The 18874-nt window shown below is 37.2% G+C and overlaps 2 protein-coding genes across 2 annotated transcripts in view; both read left to right on the top strand.

Annotated features, from left to right (window-relative positions):
* The first annotated feature begins 952 nt into the window (after nt 1–952).
* LOC107727868 (matrix-remodeling-associated protein 8-like) lies at nt 953–15333 on the top strand. Its single transcript, XM_016537898.1, has 10 exons — nt 953–1206; nt 4484–4510; nt 5079–5381; nt 5515–5616; nt 6089–6556; nt 12197–12358; nt 12601–12658; nt 12745–12827; nt 12909–12983; nt 13630–15333. Exons 1-10 carry the CDS (start codon nt 1158–1160, stop codon nt 13653–13655), a joined length of 1353 nt encoding a protein of 450 aa, XP_016393384.1. The 5' UTR covers nt 953–1157; the 3' UTR covers nt 13656–15333.
* Nucleotides 15334–16439: 1106 nt separating this feature from the next.
* The window catches only part of dvl1b (dishevelled segment polarity protein 1b), a 27904-nt gene continuing 25469 nt past the window's right edge, over nt 16440–18874 (top strand). Inside the window, exon 1 of the mRNA XM_016537766.1 lies at nt 16440–16849. Coding sequence (XP_016393252.1) covers nt 16566–16849 — 284 coding nt within the window. The 5' untranslated portion in view covers nt 16440–16565. The remainder of the gene's footprint in view (nt 16850–18874) is intronic.

The following is an 18874-nucleotide window of genomic DNA, read 5'->3' as shown; positions in this document are numbered from 1 at the left end:
CCTATTTTTCCATCATCATAATTTTTTATGTAAACCCAAATATGAACAGGCCGAGATGAAAAATCCTCTTAGGCACTATGTTTAGAAATAAGGTATAATGTTTAGAAATATATGTGCCACGTGCTATATCAGTTATGACAATTAGTTTTCAGTATAAAGAATCTGCTTCCACAAATTTATAGCCTAAAGTAGCCTAACTGTAGTAATACTTGTCCCTTCTCTCTTTGCTGGCAGACGTCTTTGGATTCTTAGCAGAGTCTTAAGCGTTTGTTACCCCAGAGTTTTATTGCTCATTGCGGGAGCTGAGTCTGCACTGTGGCTCATAGCCATGCTGTGAGCAACGCCTGTAAACACACCACCAACACCCTGATGAAAAAGCGACTGGGGCCACCTTAACTAATTATTACCAGGCCTTTCCACACGTCTCTGTCGATATGGTAGGCCATGCAACTCAAAGATCACGCAAAGCGTTTTCTCCTACCTACGCATCCTACATGTCGCCAAATTCACATTTTGAAAGCCGACCTAGCACAGCAAATATGAGTTGAACGGAGTGACAGTGATTTCTATTCCATAAGGGGACATGGTTATGGGGGGAAAATATATGGAAGGAACATTTCTTCAGTAAGAAGAAACGCAAACTTGTTAGCTCGGAAATCGTTTGATCTGTCAAATCGAACCGTTCACTGCTGTAGGCTAATAGCCTAGCTACATACATCCTCATATAAAACTTAACAGTGTTGAAACTTTTACACAAAATTCCGAAAACACACAATCTGAAAGGCATTAGTCTTTTGCTGCAGCGCATTTAATTTTCTCATATGAACTGTCTTTGAGATTGTCGTTTGCTCGCAAAACTTGAGTCTTCAGCAAATATTTTTGCATCAGCACCCCTGATGGATTACAGGGATGTGGACAAAGACAGTAGCTCATGGTTTATTGTTCGTGTTTAAGGGGGGCAGGCCAGGCGGAGAGAGCGTGAATACTGAAGGTGGGTCTGTGGAGCAGACTGTCTGCCGCTGCCGCTGATGTCGCTGGTCGACTAACAGCAAGTCTTTCTTCGCCATAGAAGTTTGTCAGGAGAACAAAGCGTGCTAATTCGGCTTTATTCTGCTTTCAACACATCCTAGAGTGATTAACCCAAGAGGATAACGGACATGAACTTGGCTGTACCCTTGTGCGCTCGAGCGCTTTTCTTGGCTCAAAGTGAGTATCTGATTTACCTGTATTCAAAGACAAAGTTGGTGTTGTTCTTAAAGTTTTTTTAAAGTTTTATTGTGGTTCTGTTTACATTGACAGCTGAGAGAAGAATGCTCATCAAGTGTGCATGTTTGTGTGGTACTGTATATATGGTGTGCAAGAAACATGCAACTCTCACCTGAGTGTATATCTTTGTATGTCTTGAGAGTCACCGTACACGTTTGCGAATATTTTCTGCTGTTTAAACGTTTTATAATGTCGTGTAATGGTTTTTCAGTCTGTATTTTGCACTGTTGAGACCCAGACCCAAATGCCAAAACCATCTGGCTTAGATAATTAACTTCAAACTCGTGTACAAGACTGATGACTTTGTTTTGAACTAACCCAAAGAAAAGTTTCTGCTACCAACAAACTGGTCTGCTTGATAGAAGCACCAAAAGTTAAACGCATAAAAGAAAACAAAGACTATATTTCTGGACATTCTGTGGAATAAATGCCAGATGTGGCATGGAATTTTATTTTGTGGTGGTAAGTATGAGATGTTTGTCCAAGATGACCTTGTTTTTCTCTTCTTGTTTAAGTATCTGATCCAGTGATGAGTTGCCAAGAGCTGAAGCTTATTCTTGTGGAGGTCTTTGTGCTGAAGACCTAATGAATCAAGAAATTTCCCCTTACCTAAAATAATTGCATATTTCGAACTCAGGAGTGACTCAGGGTGATTCACTTAACAAACAGCAAAGGCATACGGTTTTATTTAAAACAAATATTATTCAAATCTACTCATCTTATCACAGGTTGAGTCAGTATTGTAAACTTATAATTAACCAGTTTTGGTCAGTTAAGTCTGGCCCCATTGGTCAGGTAATCTCAATTAGAGTATGATGTTTCACTGTAAACTGAACTCTGTTTGAATTTGCCTCCATACAACTTCTAAAAGGATTTGTTACATCCATCCAGCCTACTAAATGCTCCATACACTGAATTACTAAAGTAAAATGTTCACTATACTTACTATATTCACGTTATCCCCTAATTAATATACTAGACATTTTGTTGTAGGTTTTGAGTGGAAAATCCCATAACATTATGATTCTGCACACTCAGCAGGTCTGTAAGTCAACAAAAGTGAAGCCTTACCTAGTTTAACCCATGTAAACGAACCTTGACTACAAGGCTTTAAACCCAGGCCTGACAAACCGCACTGCTCTAAGTTTTCTACTGGGCTTAGTTTGAGAACGCTGGCTCATTTCGGGTGTAGAACTATTTATGAAATCATCTCCATAATTAAAAATACAGTTCTTTATTCAGTTATATTCAGTTCCTTTGAAGCTTCCATGTTCCATGAATGTCATGAAAGAACATCTGAGCCCTGACTTCAGACTTAAAGAAAATAGAGGAATGTCAAATAAGAAAGATGCTTTTTATCAGCAGTCTTCCAACATGAAAGTGTCCAAATGTAATGAAATTCCTTGAAACGCAAAAGTATTTTTCATGCAAAGAAGGTCAATTGGGTCCAAAGTTATTGTTCTTTAAAAGATCTTCTTTTGTTTTTCACTGGAGAAAGAAAGTCATAATGGCATGCGGGTTAGTAAATGGCACAGAATTGTCATTTTTGGGAAAATATGAGAAAGATATAGAACGAGAGATGCAGTTTTGTAGGTTTATTGTCTCATGTGCAGGTGTAGCTTTGCCCTCAACATGTTTGTGTGAATATGAGTGTGCATGTGTGAATGAAATACGGATATATGAGCAAACGGACAAGTCATTGCATTTCAAAGTGCTTCCTCAGCAGATTCCAAACCCTTGACCCTCTCCCTCCTCCTCCTCCTCTGCCTTTCACTCTGATGGCTGTGGTTTCTCTGGCTTCTAACACATCCTTATTACTGCCTTTCTAATGCCCTCAGGATTTGCTGTACATTTCTTTTTCTCTCGTTTGACACAAAATCATTATGACATACAACAACCCTCAAAGACCAAACAAAGATGAAAACCCATGTGAGGAGAAGTATTTACTGTGCAGTGTGCAGTTTAACTATGATGAATTTCTTTCTTTATTGTAAAAGTCTCTAAAAAGCATTATATTTTAGACTGCTCTTTCAAAGGAACTGAAAGAGCAGTCTAAAATAGTACAATTGAAAACTGAAATAATTGTACAGACGTTGACCATTTACCGTTTCAGTGGTTAAATTATCTAAATGGTAGTCGCAGCTGTGCAAAAAAAACAAAAAAAAAAACACACTGCTCTGAATTTTCATGAAATGCTAGGTGTGTTTCACATGGTTGTGAACCGTTAAAATGTCTTGTTCATCCAACAGACTGTCTGTTTGTCTTTTGTACTGTATTTCTTTAAATGTGTAGGCTGTGAGAATAACATTTAAAAAAGTAAGCCAACCCATTTTATATAAATCTCTCATATTTTCAGCATGCTGAAAAAGAAAGCACAGAAAATGTTCCCACTTTATGAATAAGGGAGTGGTTGGATTGCAACAGACCCTCTTAATGCGAGAGGATCTGGGACATTCCAACCACTCCCTTAGTCATAAAGTTCATAAAATAAAAATGGTCATCATTTACTCACCCTCATGTTGTTCCAAACCTGTATGAATTCATATGACTGGTTTGTTAACAGATCAAACATTCTCTCATGAACAAGCGCATTTTGGTAAACTATCCCCTTAAGGTTGATTTGACAAAAATTTCAGTAATTGAGAATAATGTGGGCCTAGGTAATATCTAGTTAAATGTTTATATTCTACGTCTAAAGTTAACCAGAGTTTACAAAGGAGTGTTTTATTAGCCATGAGTATTTTGATTCTTCTTGCAGACGTACGAAGAGGTGTTTATTTCTGAGGGTTACAGACTTATACAAACATCCATAAATAGTCCTTCCAGACATAAGGGCTGCAAAATATTGATGCTGCTTATTTTTCCCAAAATGTTTGCTGACATAGAAATGTTACACAAACAGGGAAACCTACATGGCTGGCCATCACTGCATTTCTCAATCTCTTTGTCTATTGCTGTATTGTTCTCGTAATATACAGTATATTGTTTTATTGTGCTCAGCAGCACTACTGAGGGTAGTTTGCCATTACCCAGCCTGTCAGATTAACAGTGCAGCTCAAGCGCCTGTTGATTTTTCAGAGCTAATCGTTTAAACCGTTTTTTTTTCTGAAAACACAGTGATAAATCCCGCATCTCTAGTCTTTAACCTAGTGAGAAAAAACACGAGGTGGCCTATGTATGTAATTTTAACTCGTTTTTTTGTTTGCCTATTTTACAGTTCTGGCTTCATTCCTCTTCAGCCCTGGTAAGCACATTACTTGCATCTTAAAACTATAAAATGTTAATCAAAAGTGTATCGAGCATATTACCTAACGGTATAAATATCCCAAAATATACACTACCGTTCAAAAGTTTAAAGTCAGTTTGGTTTAATAAAAAAAAGAAATGAATGCTTTTTAGAAAGAATGCATTGAATTTATCAAAAGTGACAGTAATGACAAATACATTGTTACAATAGATTTGCTGAATAAAATATATTTGAAAAGAATTGCAATTGTAATATTGTAACTGTAATGTTAGTTCACAATATTACTGTATTTTTGATAAAATGAATGCATCTTGGTGATCATAAGAGACTTATTTTTAAAAACATTCAATAAACTTACTGACCCCGAACATTTGAACAGTAGTGTATCTGCAGCTGCAGGACTGAGAATGCTATAATTACTTCAAACACTAGTTTACTGGCGCTAAAGCAACATATGGTTTACAACAACAGCACTGCTCCATTTACTTTGGGTAATCACATATGATAGTGCTTTTCAATGATTAGGCCTAATCTGTGTCCGGGAAACCGGCCCTTTGTGTTTCAGTGCAAGGCCAAAGTGATGGCAGTGGCGTGGTGGTGGCCATGTACAATATCAGCGCCTCCCAGGGATCTCAGGCGGTATTGCAATGTCATAGTCAGCGCATGGTGTGGACACAAGACCGCTTAAAGGACCGCCAAAGGGTAGTGCACTGGGATTTATTTCGTAGTGGCCCAGACCACGCAATGGAACGTGTCATAGACATGTTTTCTGCTGGAGACCAGCGCATCTACAACGGCTACAACCAGGGCCGCATTAACATGCCCAAGACTGCTTTTAAGGATGGCAACTTCTCATTGGTAATCAAAGGTGAGATACTTTTTGGCAGTACAAAGGCAACCGCCTGGAACTCCATAGAAATCTTCACACTTCAAAACTTTTAGGAACATCTCTGATGTTTCTTTTCTAGATAAATTAATACATTTTGTCTGGGTTCATACAGATGTTGCAATGAGTGACAAAGGAATCTACTCCTGTAACCTGCATCATCATTACTGCCACCTGTATGAGTCAATCAAAGTTCAGCTCAATGTCACCAAATCAGGTTGGTAAATTCACTTCATATTTCAGAGGAGGTTTTTGTCTGGCTTTTCTTGGCATTTAACCTGCATCTTGTTCTGTCTGTGCAAGTTCATGCCAAATAAGGTGCTGGCTGCTGATTAAAGAATGGAAAGAATGTGAAGACTGAAGACCATTTGAAATGAAAACTTTGCACTCTTCTGTTCATCTCCAGTCACCAACCTTTTAAAAAATATAGTGCTTAAACAGTAATACTGTGAAATGTTATTACAATTTGAAATTGCTTTTATATTTGAATGTATTTTAAAGTGTCATTTATTTCTGTGATGATGGCAAAAGCTGAAATTTTCCATGAATTTTCAAGTGTCACATGATCCTTCAGAAATCATTCTAATCTGCTGATTTCAGCTGCTGAAGTAATATTTCTACCTATAATCTACCCATCTTTGATTATATATGCATACTCATATATTCATGTTGCTGTGGTTTCCTCTCAGCACGTAAGGAGAGGCGGTTTTGGGACGGTCAGAAGGCAGTGTTTGTGGTTCTGGTGGGCAGTGCGGTGGTTCTCCCTTGTGTTAACCGCCGGCCTATCTGGACAGAGGGCAACAGTCAGGAGGACCAACAACAAGTGGTGCACTGGGACCGTCAACCTCCAGGGGTCCGACACGACCGTGCTGATCGGCTCATCGACCTGTACGCTTCTGGTGAGAGGCGTCACTATGGACCACTGTTTGTTCAGCAAAAGATGAATATTTCTGCCACAGCATTCTCGCAGGGAGATTTCTCTCTGATCATCTCAGACATCCAGCCTCTGGATCAGGGGCTATACTCTTGTCATCTCCACCATCACTACTGCGGTCTGCATGAGAGACGCATCTTCCATTTTACCGTGACGCCTCCAGTCCCTCAGATCCCTCAGGAACCCACAGATGAACCTCAGTATCTTCCCAATGAAGACCCAAGTAAGAGAAACACCCACAGTAACAGTAAAGTATAATAAAAATGGTTTAGTATAGGGACCAATTCTCACTATTAAGTAGTTTCTTATTAGCATGCCTATTATTAATATATTGGCTGTTTATTAGTACTTATAAAGCACATATTCTGCATGACCATAATCCACATCCCTAATCCTACCCAATACCTAAGCTTAACAACTACTACCTTACTAACTGTTAATAGTTAGCAAATTAGGAGTTTATTGAGGGAAAGGCCGTAGTTAATGGTTAATGGCGAGAATTGGGCCTTAAAATAAAGTGTGACCATAAAAAGATATTCATCATGAGAATCAAGAGATCAATCATGAGAAGCATGAATTCAATCAAGTTCATTTATTCAGTTTTCTTTATTTCATCTTTTTACTAGTCATGTATAATAACACTTTCACAGCACACAAGGGTTTTTCCAGAATTACCCCAATTTATCACTGAATAGTTGCTGCTGTCAGGAGTTCTTGTTTGTTGCTTTGGCTCGTTATGACTTGTTTGCACCACAGATTCCATTAAATATTTTTCTTCTGAATGCGAGTCTGCTGCTCACAATGTGAGTCTAAAATGGTTGTCAGCGGAATTGTTGCAAGTTTCGTGTGGATAAATGCCAGTGCAGGCCACTTGAACAGGTAGAAGTAAATGTAAGAAAATAGAACGTCCCTCTTGGAGCATCTTCAGCATGTTCCTGAAGAAATGTGTTAAATGCTATATTTGCAACTTAGAGTCCCAGGCTAGGGAGTTCTCCTGATTTAGTTTGCCTTTATTTATTTGTTGAAGTTCTTGGTTTTGCTTATATTCACAAGAGAAAAAGGCAAGGGTTGATGCTTGTTACTGGTATAGTCTACCCTGGTTTTACAGAACAGTTTTGAATTACTTGATTAGCATTTATTGAGCCAAAGAAAAAAAAACACCCACCACCCTGGGACTCCTTTTTATGACTTCAGAATCAAATCTGTATTAACTAAATGATAAACAAATTTAGTAAAAAGAAAGACGAAAGAAAATAGGTTGGATGTAATCACAGGGCATGAACTCAAACAAACAATCCTGACCTAAAACAGTCTGAGGTAAGTGCAGATCTGGTTACCCTGCTGTCTGGGTTGCCACGTTCACATTCATTAAAATGCAGCAGTTCTCCTTTAAAGCTTATTCTTCTTTTGCTTCAAGCACGCTTCTTTTTCTCTCTTTCTTTTTTTTTTTTTTTACTTGCATTCCACTGCCGTTCTCTCTCTCACTGTCACAGCTTGCTTTCTCAGTTTGAGTTCTGCTCTGGTTCGGATCATTCGATAGCCTTATGTTTTTCTTTGAGGTATTGCCAGGGAGACGGGAGGAAAGGAGGATAAGAAAGTGCTTTTTTATTTGCATAAGACAGGGAGGTAGGCGATGTGAATTGGGAGATAAAAGTAAGGAAGGAAATATATGAGACAGAGAGGGATTAATGCATACGTTTTAATGATTTTTTACAGTGACAAAAGAGAAAGGGGGAAAGACGGGTGGGGATTTGGCAGAAAAACCACTAATAAGAGAATGTGGGAAAATCATTTTCTGTGGTTTAGTAATACTGCTTCTACTGGACCCTAGACTACACAAACCTCAGTGGAATCTTGCGGATAATCACAGACTTTTGGGCAAGAAAGGAAAGAGCTAAACACTTTCTGCACTGCTGAATTCATTATTAACAACAAAATATTTCTGCATGGCCTCTTTTTTTTTTGGCAAAAAGCATTGGGCATCTGCGGTGACTGCTTGTTTATACATTGTGTTGTTCAGTGTCTGTATTTTGTTTTGATGTCAGTTGTTTGTCTTGGCTGTCTTCCTTGAGTTAAAGGGATAGTTCTGTCATTATTAATCACCCTCATGTCATTTCAAACCCATATGACTTTATTTCTTATGTGGAACACATCAAGGAAGCTTTAAAAGGCTGTAAAAGCACATTAGAATAGTCCAAACAACCTGTGCACTATATATTACAAGTTTCACGAAACCTTATGACAAGTTTGTGTTCAGAACAAACCAAAATTGAAGTCATTATTCACTGAAAAACGTGACGCTCGCCTTTGCATATTTGTGAGATGAGTAGCTGTGACTGATCAGCTAATCATTGTTTTGAGTCATTTAATTTATTATTTTGAATCATTCTTTTGATTATCCTTTTTAATGAATCCGTCAATCTGGTTCACACTGGTCTGGTTGATTCATTCACGACTCACGAGCTCTTTAGTTCAAATGACTCAGTTGCAGTGCTTCTATGTGACAAATGACTCAGAAGCAGCAAAAGAATAATGTGGTACTTCGATGACCAGATTTTATTTTTTGGGTAAACTGTTCCTTTAAAGCATCAAATTTCCTCAACACCCCTAGCTATGTTTTGTTATATTGTACAGTGTGCAGACTGCTTACAAATGTCATACAAATTGGCAGTCTATTCGTCTTCTAAGCTTTCACTTCTTCTCTTTTAACTACTGCATCTCTTTGTGGTTTGACTTATTTATCTGCCCATTTTTTTCCTTTCTTGTTTTCTTTCATGATTTTTGGTCTCCTCCCGTGTGCATTCCATTTCCCTTCTTCTGTTTCTTTAATTTTCGGTTGATCTGTCTTACCCATGTTGCTCTTTTTCTCATTTCTCACTGCATAGTTTTCTCGTTTTTGACCATTCTCTCTTTTTTTATCCTCCGTGACCGTCCTTTCTGGAGTGTTTTTGGACAGCGTCTTGTTTATCTGCAGGAAAAGGGAAGTTTGCTTCATCTGTAAAGCATCTGGCCAGCTGTAGCTAGAGCTCAACATCAGACCATAAGCCATAAGGAGGAGACTGTTGTGGATTTAGGTCAGCCCACCCTCAACATCCCCTCATTCCCCCTTCAACCTTCCCTCAACCCTTTCTTAAGCCATCCAAAATGTGTCAGTCCTTTCCTCTGTCTTGTTTAAGCATGAAGAAAAAGACAACTCTCTGGATCCAGCACAGCCATTACATAAAATCACTTCCTTTTAGGACTTTTCATAATTCTGTTTATCCTCTATAGTTCAGCCGTTTTAGACCAGGTGGTTCTAATCATGTGAATCACTCACTTTCAGCTTCCCCGGGATCTGACATTTCAATAACTGTTCAAAAGTTGCAAGGTTGAAGCATATTGATGTTCCCCTATGGTCTTAGAAGCAGGACAGTCCAAGACAAGTCCCCATGGAAGCCCTCTTCTGGATTGTTTGGCCTATAAATGTTCAGCTTTCACCATGAGCCCAAACTCAACATCATCATAAACACGACTATTCTTGAAGACATCTGTTCATGAACAAGCAGAAAATAAAAAGTGCTTCTCGAGATCTGGAAGATGTCTTATTGCTTTTGAGCAATCGTTTGTTTTTAAAAAATGATCTGTGATGTGAACATGCAAGGGAAGTCTGAAACTAAGCAAAACACATCTTTGCATAATAACCATAAAATCACTGTTAGAGAAATACTTTTGTGGAGAAGCCTGCTTTGTGGTTTACCTAAGGTGAAAGATACAGAAATTAATGTGTTTTGAAATTATGTAGCTACCATTTCAGTAAAAATGCATTTTATTATAGGCAAAACAGTACAATGTTGTGACAGAACACACTATGTTGTTCTTTACCACGGCTCTTGACTGCCAGTAACCAGTCATATCCGGCTTTTTTTATGAGGTCTTCTGAAAAACGAGGGTAGAAGATCCTTCAGCTGTTACTGATTACAGTAATCTAACCTACGATATTAGCCTGTGTTCCCCTTAGTGCTCTGGGTTCAGACATACACAATAAGAGGCTAAGATTGAGATTACAGGCCAGAAACTGTTTTTCACAGGTAACAATTACTTAATGGGTATGTTTTAAAACAGTAGTTGGCAGAATTTGCTTGTTTTCCACAGAGTGGGTGATAGAAAGATTGCATTACAACAATTTGTAGTGGTCTGTTAGAAATATTACAAATATCATTGTTGTAATTTTTTATGGCAATAATTAATTACATTTTACTGTATATACATTGCCGTTCAGGCTGTTTTTGTAAGAAGCCTATAAAAAGCTTCAAACAATAATAACAACAACTTCATATTAATAAGATCTTAAGAAGCAAGAATCTCTCTCTGATTTTCACCCTAGTAAAAAAGTAATATATTTAAAATACATTTATTTCATACTAAGTATAGTTCAAATCTCGTAACATATTTATTGACATTTCGCTTCAAGACTTACTGATATAAAAGTTATATTTAAACTTTATTTGTGCACAATGCACATTTCTTGATATTAAGTCTAAAATGTGTTTTAATGCCACTATTGACGAGGATTGTATGACCTTTGAATAATATTGGTCTTTAAATGCAAGATATTTAAATTGTACCCGAAGTATACTTGCAATAGTTCCACTTTAGCGCACTCAAATGTACTTCAGTATATCTTTAGTTGGACTTCAGCACTATTTCCGCACAATTAAAGTGCATTAAGTACAAAATTAGTTGTTCCAATTTAGTAGACTTTAAGTATACCAGTTTAGTACAGTTGCAGGATATTTATATTAAGTACATTAACACGTAAATATGTGTTTTTAGCATACTTAGCATGAAATAAATATATTTCAAATACATTTTAGTATATTTATTTTTCACTAGGGCAGCCATGGCTCTTTTGTAATGTCCAAACATAATAGTCCCTGAGTGATTTTCCACATCTCATAATACTTATTTTCTAGGAAAAGAGGCTGCGTGTCTTTATTATGTCTGTATCATAGACAAAGAGGTGCAAGTTTGGCTTATTTATTTAATTTATTCAATTTTCCTGTGGAAGCAAAATGACAAAGTCACTCAGTAAAATAAACCACGTAGTACCTCCCCATTTCCCCCATCCTCCCTCTGTTTTTTATTTAAATCCATGTTTTCCTGCCAGGAAAAAAAAAACAGTGGATAGCTGAAAAGCACATGGCAGTTTCCGGCACTTCTCACAGATTTCAGTGTACGATTAAAATAAATTAGTGCACAAACTGTGCTGCTTAAAACATTTACATTCACAAGTTTGATATTTTTGTCCAAAGCCACTTAGAATGCATTCAAGGTATACATTTATCAGTGTGTGTATTTTCTGAGAGTCAATCCCATGACCTTGGTGTTGCCAACACAATGTTTTGAACTCCAGAAACAATTACCTCCAACATCTGTTTAGCCCTAATGCCAGATCTCTCTGTACTGCTTCTTCAGTTGTCTTTAGCTGAGGGTCAAGCCCTTACATGTTAATTCTTATTTTGTTGAAATATACTTTTGTTACCTTCAGTTGCTTAGTGTTTGGTGCGTAATACTTTTTTTTTTTTTTATGCAGTATTTATTTTATGTCATGCTATGTAAGCTAATGTGAAGCTGAATAAATAGCTCAGGAGCATAGATGATGTTGGTCTCATTTCTCAGAGGGCATGAACTCAGATTATGATTAAATCTGTAATATCTCTCCTTGAGGAGTGCTGAAGTTTGCATTTACAGAGCAAAAGATTCTGTGTAGCATAAATCTTTTTAAGTAGCACAGGGCCCTCTGGTGGTTACTAAAAATGACAAAAAATGATCAAGTTCAAGGCCAAACTCCCCAATACATATACTTAATCATCTTCTCTTTTAGACACCAATATGGTGGAAGTGCCACCACATGTAATCAACGTCATCTTGCCAGAGCAAAGGAGTCACTTCCTGCAGCAGCTGGGCTACATCCTGGCGACTCTCCTCTTACTGGCTCTTATCGTGTTGGCTGTCGTTCTCCTCACACGTCACCGGAAAAGACAAGGTTTTTTTCTGTCCTTTTATTCATCCTTTCCATCTGTTTTTTGCTTTTTATTGCTCTAAACAGGCATGTAGTTATATTTCAGTTGTATATATAATGTAAATGTCTTTGTTGCACTTCAGAAGTGTCTTTCAGCCATATACTGTAGTTATATATAACATGTCGGTAATATATGACATTTGTATGCTCAGATATTATGTACTCTGTCTGTATTTGATTTAATATTTGCATTTTTTAAAACATAGGCCAGGATTTTGATCCACGGAAAGTCGAAAGTCCACCTCTGCCGACGGTGACGTATGTGTGAGTACCTACTGATGTTAAAAACACCATCTGTGAACATTAGTTATGCATAAAGCATCAACTGTCAATGTGTGTCATATATCTAGGGGCCACACATCATGTGTTAAGAAAGAATGTGAGCGAAGCATCCCAGAAGTGAAGTCAAGCAACCAAGAGGAGACGAAGTTGGGTGAGTTTACCTCACATTTCTTCTCAAAATGCACCACCTATGAAAAGAGTTGGACAAATATATTTCTGTTCGTCTCCGCAGACTACAAGAACAATCTTCTGAAGGAAGCGGAAATGTCCAAACTTTGCTCCCAAAAAGCTATTGACCTGGACAGAGGTAGAATCATTGGTTGTGATTTGTTTTTGCCATTTTCCTTGTCTGAGAGAGGTTTACAAAGCTAACATGTGGCTCACTTCAAAGAATAAAGCCAAAAGTTCACTAAGACAACTAGAAATACCAGACTAATTGTCGGATGCAGATAAACATTCATCAAATTGCATTAAATTGCACTAAATTGCTTTAAATTGTTTAAATATCTTAGTAAAGACTTTAGCAAAGAATCCATTTCTTTTGAACTTTCTATTCATCAAAGAATCTTGAAAAAAATGTTATTGTGGTTTCCACAAAAATATTAAAGGGTTAGTTCACCCAAAAATGAAAATTCATTCAAAGATGAACGAAGGTTTTACAAGTTTGGAACGACATGAGGGTGAGTAATTAATGACAGAATTTCCATTTTTGGGTGAACTAACCGTTTAAGCAGCACTGTGGTAATAAGAAATGTTTCTTGCACAACAAATCAGCATATTAAAATGATTTCATGTGATCATGTGACACTGGATACAATATTTTTAAACAAATAAATTCAGCCTTGATGAGATTTCTTTCAAAAAAACAACAACTTGCAAACCAAAATTGCTCTGAAATTTGATTGTTTTCCAAAATTCACAAATTCTCTCTCTTTAATTTTTTTTCTCTGCAGAGATGGAGAAGCCATCTTGGAAATAAGAGGTACCTTGCCACTGGCTGGTCCAGGGGCAGATTTGGAAATGGATGAAGAATGAAGTGCAGAGAGGTGACAATATGGCAAGGAAATAAGTGAAAAGGAGAGAAGGACACAGTTGTATCTTTTTTTTACATTTTTATCCTGACTCAAGATCCTTCATATTTTTGGCTCTTGTGAAGCTTGCAGGAAGCACCAGAGTCTCACCAGCAGTATTTTGGACAACTGATATATCAGACTAACGACAAACAACTGTTTCAGAGCACTAAAATGACAAGCAAAAAGCTTAAAAATGCAAGAGTGCATTTTTTTAATTCATTTTTGCCCAGTGCTGCTGCGCGCTTTATGAGTGAGAATAAACACACCCAGAATTCTGTGTCCTAAGTGTCAGAATGTTTATACTGGTGTGAGGTATGGCCCAAGGATGAGGCCTGGCCGAGGCTGTGACATGAACAGTTATGTGAGGAAGAACCTTCTTATTCTTTGGGGAATCAAAAAACTTTGCAATTCAGATGGTACAGTTTTAGATGATTTTGTAATTAAACGTGTTATTAAAAATCCATAGCTGTATGGCCACAAATATTGCAGAAGCTATTGCTACATCACAAAATGCATTTTTAGGCTTTGTTCATATTCTTTTTTTTATCTTCTCAATAGGTCTAAGCTGTGCTTTCTGAAAGATACAATTCATAAACATTTTTAATACCTTTACTGTATTATATGAACAGCATGATTATTAAAAGTTCCATTTTAATGATCATACTAGGTTAAGTATATTTTGCTTATATTGTTGATCTGTGTGGTTATGTAAGATCATAATTTAGCCCAGATTGAATCTTGGAATTTTCTATGCTGGTTTTGTATAACAGTTTTAAACATGGAGATTAAAGTCTACATTCTTATTGGTATTTGAACGTCAGTTTAGCCAAAATATTTCAATATATTAAGTCATAATATTCTAAACCCATTTAAATCAGTATTTTTTTCTCATTTTGATATTGTATTTCCATTACTAACTGTGTTAGCACAAAAAGCTACAATTCCCTTAACGTGTAACATTTTCTATCACAATCTTCTGTATCCTGTCATCTAGAAATATTGTCTTTTCATGTTATTGTTTGTATATTTTTATTTTCACATGTACTTTTCTCATGTTACAAACCTTACTAACTGCCTTTGTCACAGTTTATTTGAATATTCTAGCATTTAATGTATTCATCCATACTTGCAGCTTTGAGGTCATTTGCAGCAAACAGTTAAGTGTGAAACTGATACTTGAACAACATGAAAATAATTACATTTTAATAGTATGGCTATGAATATTCAGGCTCTATAGATGCAAACATTTCTTTTCTAGCTTGCTCAAATCAGTGTTATGCAATGTGTACTGCTTTATCTTTAACAGTTTATTATGGTGAAGCTGAAGCAATGCTTTTGCCCATTATGATAATTATATGACACTCAGCCTGCCGCCCTTTTGATTTCCTTAAAGGCTTCAAATAAGAATGTGTTAATATCAATGATTAAGGCTGCAAGAGGAATTTGCTGGGTAGACCACAATGCTTTTGGTACATGATGCCACATAATGGATCATCCTGACGCGGTTTTGTTATTGATGATTTAATTTTCCAGTTCACTGCCAATGTTCTCTCATTCAAAGCAGAATAAACACATTTTAACCTCTGGATTATCTTTTGCATAATGTACAGTACGTGGTATTTTTTTCTGTTCTCCACAAATAGGCTGAGTCATGTAGAAGATATTTTATGCTCACACAAAATCGAACACCTCAGTACACCTCAGTTTTGATACTGGAAATCATTAGTACAGCCATTTGCTCTTTCATGGCCACAATGAAAAACATAAAATAAAACATTCAAATTATTCAACAGCAAATTAGGAATGTCTGATGAACTGCAATAAGATTGCAGCTGACTTTTGACAAATATTCCACATCTGTGCTGTCAAAACAGGGTTAGGGTTTTTACATTACATTGTTTTTAGATTATTATACAAGCTGGTTTAAATTATCATTGGTAAATGAATTGTTGGGAACACATATGTAACCCTGGACCACAAAACTAGTCATAAGTAGCACGGGTATAGTTGTAACAATAGCCAACAATACAGTGTAGGCCTATAGGTCAAAATTATCGATTTTTCTTTTATGCCAAAAATCATTAGGATATTAAGTAAAGATCATGTTTCGTGAAGATATTTTGTAAATTTCCTGCTGTAAATATATCAAAACTTAATTTTTGATTAGTAATATGCATTGCTAAGAACTTCATTTGGACAACTTTAAAGGCGATTTTCTCAATATTTTGATTTTTTTGCACCCTCCGATTCTAGATATTCAAATAGTTGTATCTCGAACAAATATTGCCCTATCCAAACAAACAGTATATCAATGTAAAAAATACATCTTATTTATTCAGCTTTCAGATGATGTATAAACCTTATGACTGGTTTTGTGGTCCAGGGTCACATATTCACTATTAATAAGGATTAATATTCCCGTCAGTAAACTCCTAACTTGCTGCTGCTTATTGATAGGAAGTAAGATAGTTGTTGTAGTAGTTACGTTTGGTTATGGGGTAGAGTTAAAGGATGTAGAAGGCATTAATATGTGCTTCGTAAGTACTAATAAACTGCCAAGAGCTAACTCGAATCCAGACTAAGAAGAGTGCATGGGTTCTGTCTCCCACACGATGGCAGCACTGCGCAGAAGAACGGCTCGGATATTCCAGACTGATTCTCTCAAGGATGTGAACCTTTCCTTCCTGTTTCGGTAACACAGGCAGCAAAACCTCCGCATAGTGGGCTGCAATAGACATCTATCAGGCCTCCATAATGGCTGTGTTCTTAGCCTTAGCCTTACAAAGTCGCTTAAGTCATGGCTTCAGTCGCGCCAAATGCGTGATTGTATTCATTTAGCATCCATTATTTTATGGATTGTCGCTGCACGTCTGTGTAGACAGCATCAGGAACACACGCTGTTCTCCGGCAATTGTTCTCACCATATTCTCATGGCGGAGACTAAAATCGTTTACCATATAGACGAGGAGGAAACTCCTTATTTGGTGAAACTGTCAGTAGCTCCAGAGAAGGTAACTTTGGCAGATTTCAAAAATGTCCTCAGCAACCGACCGGTCAACAGCTACAAATTCTTCTTTAAATCTATGGATCAAGATTTTGGGTAAGTCAAATGATGGGAATTGTCATTGTATCCATTAATTCATTCATTCATTGTATTCAGTCTAGGCTGCGAATGAAGCTGTCATCATTGGCACCTGCCTGTCATTGGTGATGATGACAGTATCATCTCCTCCTTTGTGGGATCAGCATCAGAATACAGTTATGCTCCTGTAGCAGTTCAATATGCCATAGCACAACACGCAATACATCTTTTTGCTTCTTTGATTTGCATTTTGAACTGGTTTGTTTGCATTGCAACCGAAGTTTGACCTTTAGCAAGAGGAGTGAGAACACAACCAGCAATAACAGACACTTGTCAGTAACAGACTAAAATGACATTCATCTTTGACTGGTTCCTGATTTTCTGTCATCTTGTGAAATCTTGCTTTACAACTTTGCTGAAAAAAAATGTCTTAAACCAGCCTAAGATGGTTTGCTGGTCTCCCGGCTTGGACAGGCTAGTCATTTTTAGTGTTTTTTCTTGTTGGTCAGACTGGGAGACCATCTTAAACCACCTAAGCTCTAGCCTATATGTGTCAGCGTGGACATTTGTGATGTTATGCTCGTAATTTGTTATGAGATAATTTGGTTGGGTTTTAATTTGGTGGCATGAAAAATCTAAGGTGAAGTATTTCTATGAGTCCACTCTAATCTTGTCAGAGCAGTCTGATGTGATTGTCATTATTCTCTAATCAGCCAATCACATGCCAACTCAGTGCATTTAGGCATGTAGAGAAGGTCAAGTGACTTTGAACATGGAGCAAGACAGGCTGATATGAGTATTTCAGAAACTGCTGATCTACTGCGATTTTCTCACACAACCATTTACAGAGAATGATCCGAAAAAGGGAAAATATCCAGTAAGTAGCATTTCTGTAGGTTTCTGTAAATTTCTTGTTGATTTTAGAGGAGAATGGTCAGAAACGTTCCAGGTGATAGAAAGGCGAGAGTAACTCAAATAACCATACGTTACAACCAAGCTATGCAGAAGAGCATTTCTGAACGTTGAATCTCCTTGAAGAAGATGGGCTACAGAAGAAGAAGACTGGGTGCCACTCCTGTCAGTTAAAAACAGGAAACTGAGACAACAATTCGCACAGGCTCAGCAGACTTGGACAATAAAAAATTGGAAAAAGGTTGCCTGCTCTGATGAGTCCGATTTCTGCTGCAGCAATTGGATGGTAGGGTCAGAATTTGGCAGAAACAACATGAAAGCATGGATCTATCCTGCCATGCATCAACAGTTCAGGCTGCTGGTGCTGGTGTAATAGTGTGGGGCATATTTTCTTGGCACACTTTGGGCCCCTTAGTACAGATTGAGCATTGTTTAAATGTCACAGTCTACCTGAGAATGTCCATCAGTTTATGACCACAGTGTACCCATTTTGTGATGTGAGTATATTGTAACAGATGCTTGTTTTTAATGTACAGCATACAGGTGCATCTCAATAAATTAGAATGTCGTGGAAAAGTTCATTTAAGTAATTCAACTCAAATTTTGAAACTCGTGTATTAAATAAATTCAATGCACACAGACTGAAGTAGTTTAAGTCTTTGGTTCTTTTAATTGTGATGATTTTGGCTCACATTTAACAAAAACCCCACCAATTCACTATCTCAACAAATTAGAATACTTCATAAGACCAATAAAAAAAAAAACATTTTTAGTGAATTGTTGGCCTTCTGGAAAGTATGTTCATTTACTGTACATGTACTCAATACTTGGTAGGGGCTCCTTTTACTTTAATTACTGCCTCAATTCGGCATGGCATGGAGGTGATTTCCCCAGTTTATTACTGAAATAAATGAACTTTTCCACGACATTCTAATTTATTGAGATGCACCTGTAGGATATGTACACACAGAGATAATATATCAGATTATTCTTATATGCAAAGCAATAAGTAAATGTGTTGCTTTTACCTGTTATGCAAATTTCAGATCTGGGCTCCAGACTAATTCTTCCCACTGGTCGCTCTTTTGCGACTAACTTTCTCAGTTGGTCGCACGAGCACATGATTTGGTC

This window comes from Sinocyclocheilus rhinocerous, unplaced genomic scaffold (assembly GCF_001515625.1).
Source record: "Sinocyclocheilus rhinocerous isolate Xijiao unplaced genomic scaffold, SAMN03320098_v1.1 scaffold576, whole genome shotgun sequence".
NCBI lineage: Eukaryota > Metazoa > Chordata > Actinopteri > Cypriniformes > Cyprinidae > Sinocyclocheilus > Sinocyclocheilus rhinocerous.
The sequence above is the reverse complement of the archived record's forward strand: the minus strand, read 5'-3'. Positions and strand labels throughout refer to the sequence as shown.